At 37.0% G+C, this 12,838-nt stretch overlaps 1 protein-coding gene across 1 annotated transcript; it reads right to left on the minus strand.

The window, feature by feature from the left end:
* Window positions 1-675: 675 nt before the first annotated feature.
* Window positions 676-12,538, minus strand: LOC124167928. Its single transcript, XM_046545993.1, has 4 exons — window positions 12,266-12,538; window positions 9,371-9,609; window positions 2,753-2,925; window positions 676-1,086 (listed from the first exon to the last, which is right to left on the minus strand). Exons 1-4 carry the CDS (start codon window positions 12,422-12,424, stop codon window positions 992-994), a joined length of 666 nt encoding a protein of 221 aa, XP_046401949.1. The 5' UTR covers window positions 12,425-12,538; the 3' UTR covers window positions 676-991.
* Window positions 12,539-12,838: the final 300 nt, after the last annotated feature.

Below are 12,838 nucleotides of genomic sequence, written 5' to 3' on the forward strand. Positions count from 1 at the left end.
TAGTGCAATGCATTTTTCAATGATGTCACTCTTTGCTCCGCATACGTCGAAAGTCCATTGGATTCATACTTTTATTGTTATTTTACTACAATCAAAGAAAATATGCAATGGTGGATATACCTGAAAGAAGACTAAACTTTTTAACCTAGAAGACATTATCGGTAATTATCTATCATTTTTATTTTCGAGTAGCCCACGAAATTGGCGAATCATTCATCATCATCATTGGCCATAGATGTCACGATGCCAAAAAGTAGCAGTTGAACCCTACTCTACCAATACACCCTAAACTCCCAAAAACTCTGAATGATGAATATTCCGTTCTTACTGGTAATGCCGTCGTCAGAATCTTTTTGGGAGGTTCATTTGGTGATTGTATTCTAAAGATTGTTTGGAAAGGCCGTTTTACTCTTCTCACGGAATTGCTCAGACTATAACTGCATTAATTTCTCCGTATGGCATGGAATGCGAGAATGGACGAACAAAATTAGAACGGGCTATTTTGCCATCTCACGTTCATCCGTCTAGCAGTTCACCGCTTTACACGATGCAATTTTGGGTGTTAGGGTCCACGATGCGTTCTCAATTCAGTGAATTGAGTGACGTATTTGAGGGAAGAATATTCTTAATATGATATGATAAATCGAATACAGGAAAACGAATACAAAGATACCCTTAAGAACAAAATCGTGTAATATTTATAATTTCAAATTTTCAATGGAGCGAATACAACTGGTAGTGTGACATATTTATACTTTTCTTTTTATGTTTTATTTAGTTGGATACATATATGATCTTTGGGAAAATTTATCTGAAAGTAGTCACATGCGACAAACTTTTGGACATGTAACATAGACGATAATGTGTTCATTCATTTTTCCGTGTTAGTCCATTACAAAGGTTGTGGTTTAGGTTCCAAATCATGCGCGAGTTTGTAAAATTGTTTGCGTATGCTATGTTTAACATGTGACAGCACAGTTTAATAGCTTCTCTAAGCGATGTGTACATCTGCGCAGTTCTGGAATATCTCTTGAGGACCACAGCCCATGGCGGCGTTACCATCGTCACAGTGGCCCCAGCGAGTGGCTGCAAATGATAGAACGCGCAATTAAAATTTTAAATAAAGATTTATCAGGATATATTAGTTGTATTTTATCAGGATATATTAGCTGTAAGGTTTTAATATAAGGTACGTGGAAAATTTTCATTTTCCTCAATGCAGTCACAGGCAACAACCTTCTGGAGATGTAAAAATAGCGCTCAGTATACCATTCAATTTATTAGGCATTCATTCAATTTTCCTTGTTAATCTTAAATTGATCCATTACCGAGGTTGTGGTTTCGGTTCCAAATCATGTACGGGCTAATAAAATTGTTTATAAATACATATGTATCACTGTATACGTATCTTGTGTAATATTATTCTATATTTTAATATTATATTTTTGCTCGTTTAAACCGGTATACATGTAACTAGATTTTCAAACATGAAGACAGAGAAAGGGACCCTCACAAAATATTTTGCCAGGATTTTCAGGGGGATAACCAAGTATTTATAAGAGAGAATGGATTGTTTTAAAAATCTAGTTATTTATTTATTTAAGTGTCATCGCTAGAAGGGCTTCTTCAATACTGAATAAGAATATGTATACCTTGTATTTATATCGTAGAATGTTTGACCAAAAATTTTAGTTGTATCATATTGCGTTAATGATTACTTATGTGCATGCATATAAGAGGCAAACTTAACCAGTTAACTGGGGGAATTTCGTCGACTTTGTCTTCTTCGTCAACGTGTCGACTGCCTAACATTTGAATAGTGCTGCTTGATTCTGTTCTGTGGAACATTTTCATATCGACCTTGTGATAAAGTTATAAATATGTATTTCTTCTTTCTACTTTCAAGTTTCATCCAAAAACAGCCTCCATGGGCCTTAACAATAGATTACCTCGATATATAGCAACAGAGGATCGTAAATGCGAGCCCTTGTCAGCATATATCCACGTAGGACTCGAACTCACGCCCTTCGGCTTGGTGACACTGGTTTTTATCTACCCTTAATCTGTCGATATTACAGTTTTTTATAATTCCTCGACTTTAACTGGGAAACGTATTCCATGTTTCCACGTAAATATTTCTCTATATTATGCTAGTGGTAATTTATAATGGCATGCCCGAAAATTTAAACTTTAAATATAAACTTTCTTAGTTGCTCTGATAAATAATTCGGATGGGTCGGTTTTGTACTTTTCATGGGGATAACAATGCTATTAATCCAAATCGTGAAGATACGCGGCATAATTTCAGGGTGTAAAACAATGAGATACCAGGAATGTTAATTTCAGGGTGTAAAGTGATGTGTGCAGCATTTGGTATAATATCATTGTGTCAAACACTATTACTGCCAGCATTTTGAAAAACTTATTTATTGTTTCCAGTGTTGTTCTTTTGAGTAAACCCATGTCACATTTTTAAAATATGCACCAACAATTTCCTTTCCGCTCCAAAGTTTCCGGCAGCGAATACGAAACTGTTGGAGTGTATATTTAATCTATGAAAAAAGAGTATCGATGAAAATTATGGACCGCGAAATTTTTAATCAAATGACAAATTTATCTCACTTTTCCGCATCGAAGAAAATACCATAACTTAAGGTCAAAATGATCCCGATATGCCACGCCTTACGTGGTCATTGCAGGTTATCATTTCCTCTGATATCGTACTTATTTGAATGGTACGTGTAAATCTCACCTGTTATATATCGCCACTGCAAGACACATCGTTCACAGCGGAGCCCCGGAGGAAGAATGGTCTTGACCTCAAAAGTGCCCCTGTCGTGCGTGGGAATGAACCACTTGTAGCCATCTGGTGGAGGTTCCTTTGTCGGTCCTTGGATATCGCTAGGAATCGTGGGCAGCAAGTACCTGCGAAATCATTACCATAAGTTCAAAGGTAATATGAAATCCTTCGTTGACATGCGGTGTCAGGGCGGCGTCCTGTGTGAGGTGGGAGACATGGAAGCCGGAGACCTGATACTGAACATGAGGATAGAGCCATAGAAGAAAGAGTACAACAATAAGCCTTCCTGGGGCATCGCCACTCGGAGGGATGGGGTCCAAGGCTGCGGTAACTAGCCTTGGACCCCACCTTGGAAGGGCGATGGAGAAGACGATGAACGAAAGAAAATGAATGAATGAAAATGAAAGAATAATGGTGATATTGCAGTTATGCTGCGCATATTTAAGGCTGCAATTTCACTCACTGACTGACTGATTCATCACAATTCGCAGCCCAAACTGTGATAGGTGGGGGTATTTGGCTTATTGGACGTAAAAGTAAAAAAAAATTCACCGGGAGAAAAAATCTGAAAACTTGAAAAAGTCGATTAGTTTTCGAGATATATCGACTTGAATTAACATGGGAGCCTTATGGGACTAAAACATTTTCGCTTTTATTTTGTGCTTTTAAACGTCTGAGGAACATGATATTCAATGGACATAAAGTAGATTTTTTGGTACGTTTGTCATGGCGACCAATTGATATTTAGTATTTTTTTATTATTTTTTGAACGTTTTCTATGCTTTTCTTATGGAAAAAGTTTAGGAATTTTTTTGACCAACTTGCAATAATCGTAGGACAAATTCCTTGAAATATAAGGTGTAGGATTTTTTGGTTGATTTTTTGGCTTTCTTGAAATGTTCATACGTCGAAACAATTCCGAGCAATAAACGATTTCGATTTTACATTGTCTTGAAGGGCGAATTTTCAAACTCGGATTTCGGCGTTGAGACATGTGCCATATATAAATTTGGAATCTCCTAGAAAAACCGTAGAGGGTACTTCGTACCCTCACGATCTACCTTACTTTTCCCGTAACCATCTTTGTTAATTCATAATAAAATTCCGAAAAATATCCTGCACGCGAAAAATCATTATCGCCATTTTTTTGTGGAGCATACAATCTTGGATATCTTAGCAACCGTTTCAGCTAGATGAATGAAATTTTCAGGGTATTACTTTTATCAAAAAAGTCAACTTTTGCAATGAAGACCATTTCGCTCGATCGATTCATGTGCGAGTTATATCGATACTAATCTCCTTAGTTACGCTTTAATCGCTAATAACTTTTTTGTTAATCAAGTTTTGAGTATGAAAGTCAGATATATAAAATCTGATAATGTGTTTTATCAGACAAATGTTAAATCAAGCGGATCGAATGATTAGAGCCGAAGTAATTATCGATCAAAGTGTGCATTCGATAGATCCCTTTTTTAGACTTATTTACATAGTTACGGGCATATAAATTTTAATATATTGGTAAGATAGAAAAGCTCTATGCACACATGCAAATAATTTTGATATATCGATATGAAATTATATCGATAGGACTCATTTTCTCCTTTGCTATTGACCGTACCTCTCTGATATTTTCAGGGTAGTACCTGATTGGTAATATAGATGTTTCGTTATAATAAGGGCTCCATGGCAACCATAGTTTTCATTTTATATCGACATTTAATTTCAATGTAAAGTAAATGGCGATACACTCATATCGTTTTTACGTACGATTTCATTCAGGATTTCGAAGTGGTTGCTAAGGCTGGAAGTGATTGTTGATGTCTGGTAAACCAACTCTACTACACGTAAGCGTAACCAATTCATTATTTTGGTTTAAACATTGACTTATTTTTTTACTTTCAATGACGTTTGCATGCATTACACCATTTCAAAATGCTTAACTGTATTTATGTTTTTTTATATTGGATTGGTTTTAACAGTTTTAATTTCCCTTTGATAATATATCTCCTTTCCAAAATTACATACTACATTATTGAAATGCGAAAAATTCAATATTCAAGGCGCATCCTTACCCATTCTTTCATCAAATCATTTCAGTCGCATTATTGATTGCCTAATGTGCGGAATAATTTCAATCATAGTAACCGGTAATACTGACCATTATATACCAGGGTTGCTTTTTCCCGTGGTTATTTAACTACACGAAATTACGGATAGTTTGCTATTAAAATTTGTAATTACATTTTCTAGCATGCGTAGGGCCTATATGTTATGCCTGTTGCATACTTCTTTACCAACGCTGAAATTTGGGGTTACGGAGACTACACCCTCACGTAATTCATCATTTAAGAATGTTTTAAATTATATGGGATTCAAGTAGTCGGGAATCGATATCTAATAAAGTTCGCGTAAGGCGTCACGACAAATGAATGCCATAACCAAAAATTGAGTTAATCCGGCGAAGACAATTTGCTGTGAATATGTAATGATTATGAAAAAATCTTGCGCGACTGGTTATGAAAGCCGTGTTACGCTGATTTACGTTGGTGGCGCCATCTATTCAGTGATAATAAAAATATATTTTAGAATATCTATTTTCATGTGTATTGTTAATAAAAAAAAATTCGTGCATGGTGATACTTTTGTGTCCCGATATTTCGCGTTCATATTGCCATCTCCCACCTCACAAATAAGAGCAGGTTTTAGAATAGCTAATTTTATGGCTGTGTGTGAAAATAATTTACAGGCCAGGCGATAGCTATCTTTCAGATTATTCCGCCTTCATATATTTAAGAATAGATGAACAGTTATGATGTGTATGAATTGTCGAATTTTTATAAATAAACCTCAAGGAATATGCGAATGTTGGATTTTGAGGACAGAGCGTTTGAGCTTTTCTCGGTTGAAAAGTGGTAACATTTAATAGATCCGCGCTTTTTGGATTTCTGTCTTCGAAATTAACTTGATCGGCTGGGTATTGGTGCATTGAATTGGTCTCAGTCCGATAGTAAAAAAAAGCTGTTATATTTTTTTAAGTATGTTGGGTTCAAATCTTCATAATCAGAAAGAAAAAAGCTACAATTCTAGGACAAAGGTCAAAATACGAAAAATCGGCGAGATTTCACAAGTGCATCCATCGTTAATTTTATATTTCTCTCCATTACATAAATATTCTATTCAAAACGGTCTTAACGCTTATATCATCGTGGTTACTAAGACGACGTTAAGTATTGTTGAGAGCGAAAGAGCGTATCCTCCGTCTACTTCATCTATTAAAACGATATTGTAAGTGTTTTCTTTCCCTTTTTAAGCAACTTATGGACCCAATACTAGAACACGCGTGACACAAACATGTTCCAACCCCCCTCTGGAACCCGCTTGATGAAATCAAGCGCCTATCGACTCGTTGATGAATAAAACTAGGTGGTGACGGAAATATTTATACCTTTTAAAAAAACCGCCCTTAGAATAATAATAATAAACCTGCGATAAAGTTGCCGTAAGTGTTTAGATGACGTATTATTTCATCTTGACCGGTCATATATTTACATTAATTTGCAGCATATTGGTCGTTTTAAATTTTTAATTCTATATCGAAATTTTCACGGAAAATAGATACCACGGAAATGGTTTGTTTTAGTTTGAACAACAGCGGTGTTTCATATTGTCATTATAACCGAGTAAAAAAAGTTATTAATCACTAGCTCATACCCTCACTAATGCAAAAAGATCACTCACAATTTTCCATCAAAGTTCCCATTTAAATTGGGTATTCAATTCGCCCCGGGCTAACGATACCCTGACGAGATAAAATTTCAAAATTGAGTTCATTTGACCCACATGAAAAAATTGGAGGGTATGAACAATCGTTTTCGCTGAAAAACCCTTTTTGCCCAACAGAGTAGGATTTGGGGGATTCAAAGGGGTCACGGCCCTTCACCCCAAATTAATGAAAAATGTTTAATTTTTATTAATTTAATGTATAAATATATACCGAATATACCCTTGCTGAAATTTTTCTGTGTCACTAATTCATAAAATTTTTTTCGAAAGGTTGGTCATTTCAGGTAATTCCGTGAAAACAACAGCACAATAGAGAAAGAAAGTGGTAGAGATGTACCCTATCGCCAAAAATTTTACATTGGAGGAAATGTATCAAAATGTAGGCACATGAAAGTGTAAAATACGGCCTTCTATATATAAGAAAATTTCAAGATATTTGTGTTAGTATTGAGATACGTCACGTAAAAGAAACCGCGAGCAAGCGGTTGTGATACGTCCCCGTAATAGTAGCGGATTGACCGGTTATCAAATGTTAGTGGTCTTTATTTCACCAGCTTAGCAAATAATGTTTAAAAATAATTTGTATGTGTAAAAGCTACCAGCCTACTGGTCTTGGCCGACCTCGGTGGCACCAGGTTAATGTCCCTTTCTGCCAACCCAATGGTCGCGGGTTCGAATCCCGCGTGAGTGGATTTACCACCATCCAGAGCATGGATGTATATGATTGTCCAACAAGTAAAATGTAAGAAAGGATTATGTAGTCCTATAGTCGCTTGTGATAAAGACGACGTGATTATTATTATCATGTCAAACCTCACAATCAGACGAATTATCGCGTAGAGGTGTTGCATACCAACAAGGCGCCGCGGAAAGTAATGAACCTCCAAAAAACAAACTACGATCTTAATCCGCTCCTGCCCCTTAAGCCTCCTTTGGATGAATTTGATTTTTCGTTGAATTCCAGTGCCAGATAGAAAAGAGACTGTCCACAAGAACTGCGAAACCAATCAGATATAATTTTTAATTTTTTGCCAGTAAAATAAACTGAATACTTTGTAGGATACCACGTTGAGCGGATATTAATTGCCATTTCTATTCGACATGTTAAAATAAGTGACGATATAACACTGAATCGTGCTCAATAACAATTTTTACTCTTGAGTCAGGTGTTGGAATGAGCGTGCAGTGAGATTTAGAGTAGTCAAGGTACTCGCATACATTGTGTTTCAACTCCAGTAATGTTTGGTGATAGTTTTCCGGGTTTACACCGCGTTGATTCATGTTTTTGCGGACGACAGTTTGGGGCGCAAAAACATGAATCAACGCGGTGTAAACCCGGAAAACTATCACCAATCAACTCACCGCGGAAGCCTCCGTAATAATTCCGGTAATGTTTGTTTGGATGGGAGACAGTAGAGCTTAATTTGGACTTCCTTTACTTCAGGCATGTGAATATTTCTCACATTCAAGGTAGGAAGTTCAATGAAAGTTTTTATTTGGCCAGCTTAGCAAACCTTGTTTAAAAAATAAATGATGAATATCAAAAAGCCACTTGTCTGCGCATAACAAACCTCAAAGGCATTATCGCTGAGAGGTGTTGCATACCACGTAAGAGCCACGGAAATTAATGAATATCCTCCAAAATATAATGAAAAGTAAAACTTTGTAATCCTCCGTAAATTTATCAATAGACGACCTAGGTTTTGACGTGACACAGCTGGAGACGTGCCACGCCACCAGATGATGGCGTACCACGTCGAAACCCAGGTCGTCCATTAATTCATTTATGTACGTAGTTTTACTTTTCATTATGTTAAGTAGATCCCGTGCAGTGAAGCCCATGAAAGCGAATTATTTATACCCCTCCTAAACAACGACTTTAATCTGCCCATGGATGTGAGGAGTCAAAGAGTAAATCTACATTTTTTATCCAGAAAAAATTGTTTTTCCGTCATCTACCGGTATCGGAAATGAGATGCGTCACCAGGGGCGGATTCAGTATAAAATTTCGAGGGGCCTGACCTGGGCCCGGGGAGTATGGAATTCCCCACGGGTGAAAGCGGCGTTTTACCGTGTTAATATTTTTAAAATACCCATTATTTACTCATTTTCGGGCCTAAAACGTAATATTTATTCTTAAAAACAGATGAATTCGAACAATTTACACATTTAAGAAGTTCAACTATGGAAAAGAAATAAATAGCCAACTTGAAATTTAAAATAATTATAAAATATTAATGTTTCATACGACAGAAAATGTGTATATAATTCATTAGAAAATGTTTATAGTGATGGTAATCACATACAAGAATAAAAACCTATTAAACTAATAAATTTAAAAAAATTGAAAAACTTTTACTGGGGCCCGGGGAGAATGGAATGCTGCCCCCCCGGGATATTTTTTTAAAATATTTACACGGGGGTACCTCCGTGTAAATATTAAAAAAATGCCCATTATTTACGCATTTTAGGGCCTAAAATTTAATTTTTAATCTTAACAACAGATGAAATTGAACAATTTAGATATTTAAGATGTATAACAATGGAAAAGGAAATAAATAGCTAACTTGAAGTCTAAAATAATTATCAAATATTAATATTTCATACGAAAAAAGTGAAAATAATTCATTGGAAAAGGTTTACAGTGATGATAATCGCATGCAAGAATACAAAGAATGTTAAACTAATAAAAACTTGAAAAAATTTTGGTGAGGGTCATGACCCCTGTAATCCCTCCAATAAATCCGCCACTGTTCGTCACGCATCTTGATGAATACGAGTACTTACTTATCCAAGCAGTCTTGGTCCACCATTTCGTTCTTGCCCACGGGACATATGCGGAATTCGAAGTAGCCCCAATGGTTGGTGGTCAGCTGAACGGAGAGTGTCACCGTGTCGCCGGACGTGTAGTTTGCCGTTATGATCCCCAATCCGTATTTGCCGCCCAGTTCGTTCGGCCTGGGACGCTGAAGCTGCCAGGGGTCACCACATTCCCCGCACTTCCCACCGTTCTTGCCGTACTGAACCTGCGAAGTTCAAGGAGCCATTAGATAACTGACCTTTTCGAATTAGTTGCATGCGCGAGTGAAATCAGCCTGGAGAATAATGGTTCTCCTCGAGCCGGCTTAAGGATGTGGCTGGCCCGGGGCCCATTATGGTGGGAGGATCTCTGTTTCAAGGTGCTGCAATTTGTAACGTAATAACAGGAAATGGATAAAGGATTAAGTGTTTGTTATCAGCAGCGTTAACCATTTATTGATGTCGATAGTGACGACTACATGTTAAGCAAAAAACAACGTAGCTTCTCTTCGAATCCCCTCATACATGATGGTTTTTTATCCATTTTTCTGATTTTATGAGATTTACCTCTATATTGGTGGAAGGCTCATGCTTAGTGGGTGGCCCAGGGCCCGAGCCCTTTGGGCCCTCCCCTTTGATCCAGCCCTGGGTTCTCCGTTTGTTAATATAAAATATAATAAATGTGGGAGGAACTTCTAGGATGAGAAAGTTGTGTTGTGTACATGTGTTCTCGGAGACTTCCGAGTTCCGCTATCGCTCCTCGGTTTTTAAAAGGGCGACACAATACTACCCCTCTCGACCCGTTTGTTCTTCCGGTTTGCTGCTAAAGCATCCGAGGTTGTAATGTATAACTGGTCAACAATCCTGAGATTGATTTGATGCAGCCCTCCTCTCAATTCTCCCATCGGCTAATCTTTTAATGCCTGCATTTTTCATCTACTTTACATTTTTTTACTTATTCCAGGTATTTAATGCAAAGTCTTCCTTTAATATCCTCCCTTTTTAGGAATTTAATAATCATTGGATGTGTTAGTCTCTACCTTCTGCTGAAAAATGATTGTGTGTATTATTATAAAATTATTATGGCAAGCCAATTTATTGAACAACTTATCTTTTTATGCCACCAGGATAGGCAAAAATACAGGAGCGTGCACAGATCACGATTTTTATCGTTCTAGAAACATTTTTACTTGCGAGAGTCTTTCTATGGATTTTTTTGACCGACCATCATAATATTTTGTCCGCATAAAAGCATTGAATTAGGCAAAATAAAATACCCTGGTCAGTCTTATCTCAAAATAGAACTTCAACTATTTAACAGAACTTCTTTCCCATTGCGATTAGGAAGACGTCTTCATGCAGAGTAATGGAAACAAATCTTACAGTGTTTTTATCTTTTTCTTATCTGTGTTGAACATTTTTTGTTACTTAAGTAAGTTACAATGTGGCAAATAGTCAAATTAACCCATAGCTCTAACTATGGATTAAACTTATTTTTAAAACTTGCTCGAGGATAGTTATTGCGCAAAAAAACCTCCAGAAAATCCCATCAATAATAAACTGGCGAAATAATGTAAATAGTTTGAACAAAGACTAAAACATGCAATCAATAATCTTAATTTCAACTACTAAATGCACGTTTTTAATCGTGAGGCACACATGCGCATTATTAATTCAATTATTGGCCATAAACAAGTACATAATGTATTTGATAAAATATGGTCTAATGACGGGTGTATTTTTACAGATACCCAAAAATGGTTGATGTACTCATTGGTCATTTCGTGTTTTTGTTGTGGTTTTATACTGTAGGCTAGAAACACGAAAGTAATTAATGGTATTAGTACTTCTGTAGTCAAAGGGGTATCAAAGAGGAGAATCGTCTGGACTGCTAATCTGAGTGAGCGAAATGGCACATTCTCAGATCACCTAAAAACCGCTTCGATTGTACCTATTTTTAAAAAGGTTGACAAATTGGATTTAAATAAATACCGGCCATTTTTACTGTTTTCTCAAAAATTCTATAAAGAATCGTTTAAGTTATATTATTTAGCTTTTTAAATCTGCATCGCTATTTTTTAGCAGCAATCAATTTGGCTTTCTAAAGGAAAAATATACCTAGGATGCTTTTTTGCAATTCTGATCTAGCTTATGCATACGTCTCAATGATAACAAATAAATTCGCAGTATTATTTATCGATATAACCACAGGTTTTGATATTGTAGACCACAAAGTACTGCAAAGAACTTTAGAGGAAAAAAGATACAGCAGCAAGGGCATCAGTAAGAGAATTCAGTGTGCAGTTGATACGTTCAAGAGAGATAGGATCAATAGGAGCTTAATTGTAGTTAAGAAAAAGTTCAAATGAAACGTTAGTGAAGAGCCTGATCTGGAGTGTAGCGCTTTACGGACGCTAAAAGTGGACGCGAATGCGATCGAAAGGAGGACGAGAAAAGATTGGAAGCGTTTGAAATATGGGTCTGGAGCAGAATGGAGAAATTAAAGTGGACGGAAAGGAGGATGAACGAAGAAGTGCTGGACATGGTGGGTTAGGAGAGGGAGTTTCCATAGGAGATATGGAGGAGATAGAAGCTTTGTATGGAGCAAGTTTTGAGCGGGGACGGAATGTTGAAAACAGTGTTATAGTGTAGAATTTTGGGTAAACGATGGGAAGGAAGAAACGGAATAGGATTTTTAGGTAGAGTTAAATTGAGTTGCCCTTATAATGAATTGAAGAGTGAAGTCCATGAAGGGAGGGGAGACTGCGGAAATACTTTTTAATTATTTTATAGAAACCTACTTTAATCAGTAGAATAATTTAATAATGATAATAATAATAAGGATGTAGGTACCACTACTAGCTTAATTAATGCTTAACTCACATCGTAGCCCCCGCAGAACAGTTCCATATCGTTGAAATTCTGGGGAGTATCGTAGCCCATTCGCCACATGGATGACCTCTGCGGAGGGTTCATGAGCATGCCATGACCGCTGACCCCCGCGGCGATGAGGACAGGCGCCAGAAGGAAAAACCAACGCATGGCTACGGAGTTTGAGAGTCGCCTCCGGTGAACTAGCGAAACTAGATTGTGTATTGTTGCCCTGGATTGAAGCTCGAATTGGGCCTTTGTCACCTGTCGTTGGACTTCCCTCCCAATCTTTTGTATCCTCCCTTAATCGAAGATAATCTTGGCTCTCGAGATAATCTTGGCGACCGGCATTTCGCGAATTCTTGTCCTCGGTATCTGTTGTACTTAATTTGTTGCGAAAGTGGTTGTGCAAATAATCATTGTTCTCTTCAGATATCTGCGGTCTCAGATATCTCGATGTTCGACAAAGAAATCACTTCTTATCTATAATTTGTGAACAGCATTACAGGCAAGATTTTTGATCCCTCAGTTGCGTGTCACTCGTAGCAAATGGAAATATGAAGTTTGGTGCGTCGTCAATCTTTA

The sequence above is a fragment of the Ischnura elegans genome, chromosome 11 (genome assembly GCF_921293095.1).
Source record: "Ischnura elegans chromosome 11, ioIscEleg1.1, whole genome shotgun sequence".
NCBI classification, from domain to species: Eukaryota; Metazoa; Arthropoda; class Insecta; order Odonata; family Coenagrionidae; genus Ischnura; species Ischnura elegans.

What these genes read in the sequence shown, in the direction of transcription:
- LOC124167928 (XM_046545993.1), bottom strand. Translation starts at nt 12,424, where the DNA reads ATGCGTTGGTTTTTCCTTCTGGCGCCTGTCCTCATCGCCGCGGGGGTC. An exon ending in GACCAAGACTGCTTGGATAA is followed by an intron (nt 2,926 to 9,370) that starts GTAAGTACTCGT and finishes ATGATTTCGCAG; the next exon opens with GTACTTGCTGCCCACGATTC. An exon ending in GCAGTGGCGATATATAACAG is followed by an intron (nt 1,087 to 2,752) that starts GTGAGATTTACA and finishes TATCATTTGCAG; the next exon opens with CCACTCGCTGGGGCCACTGT.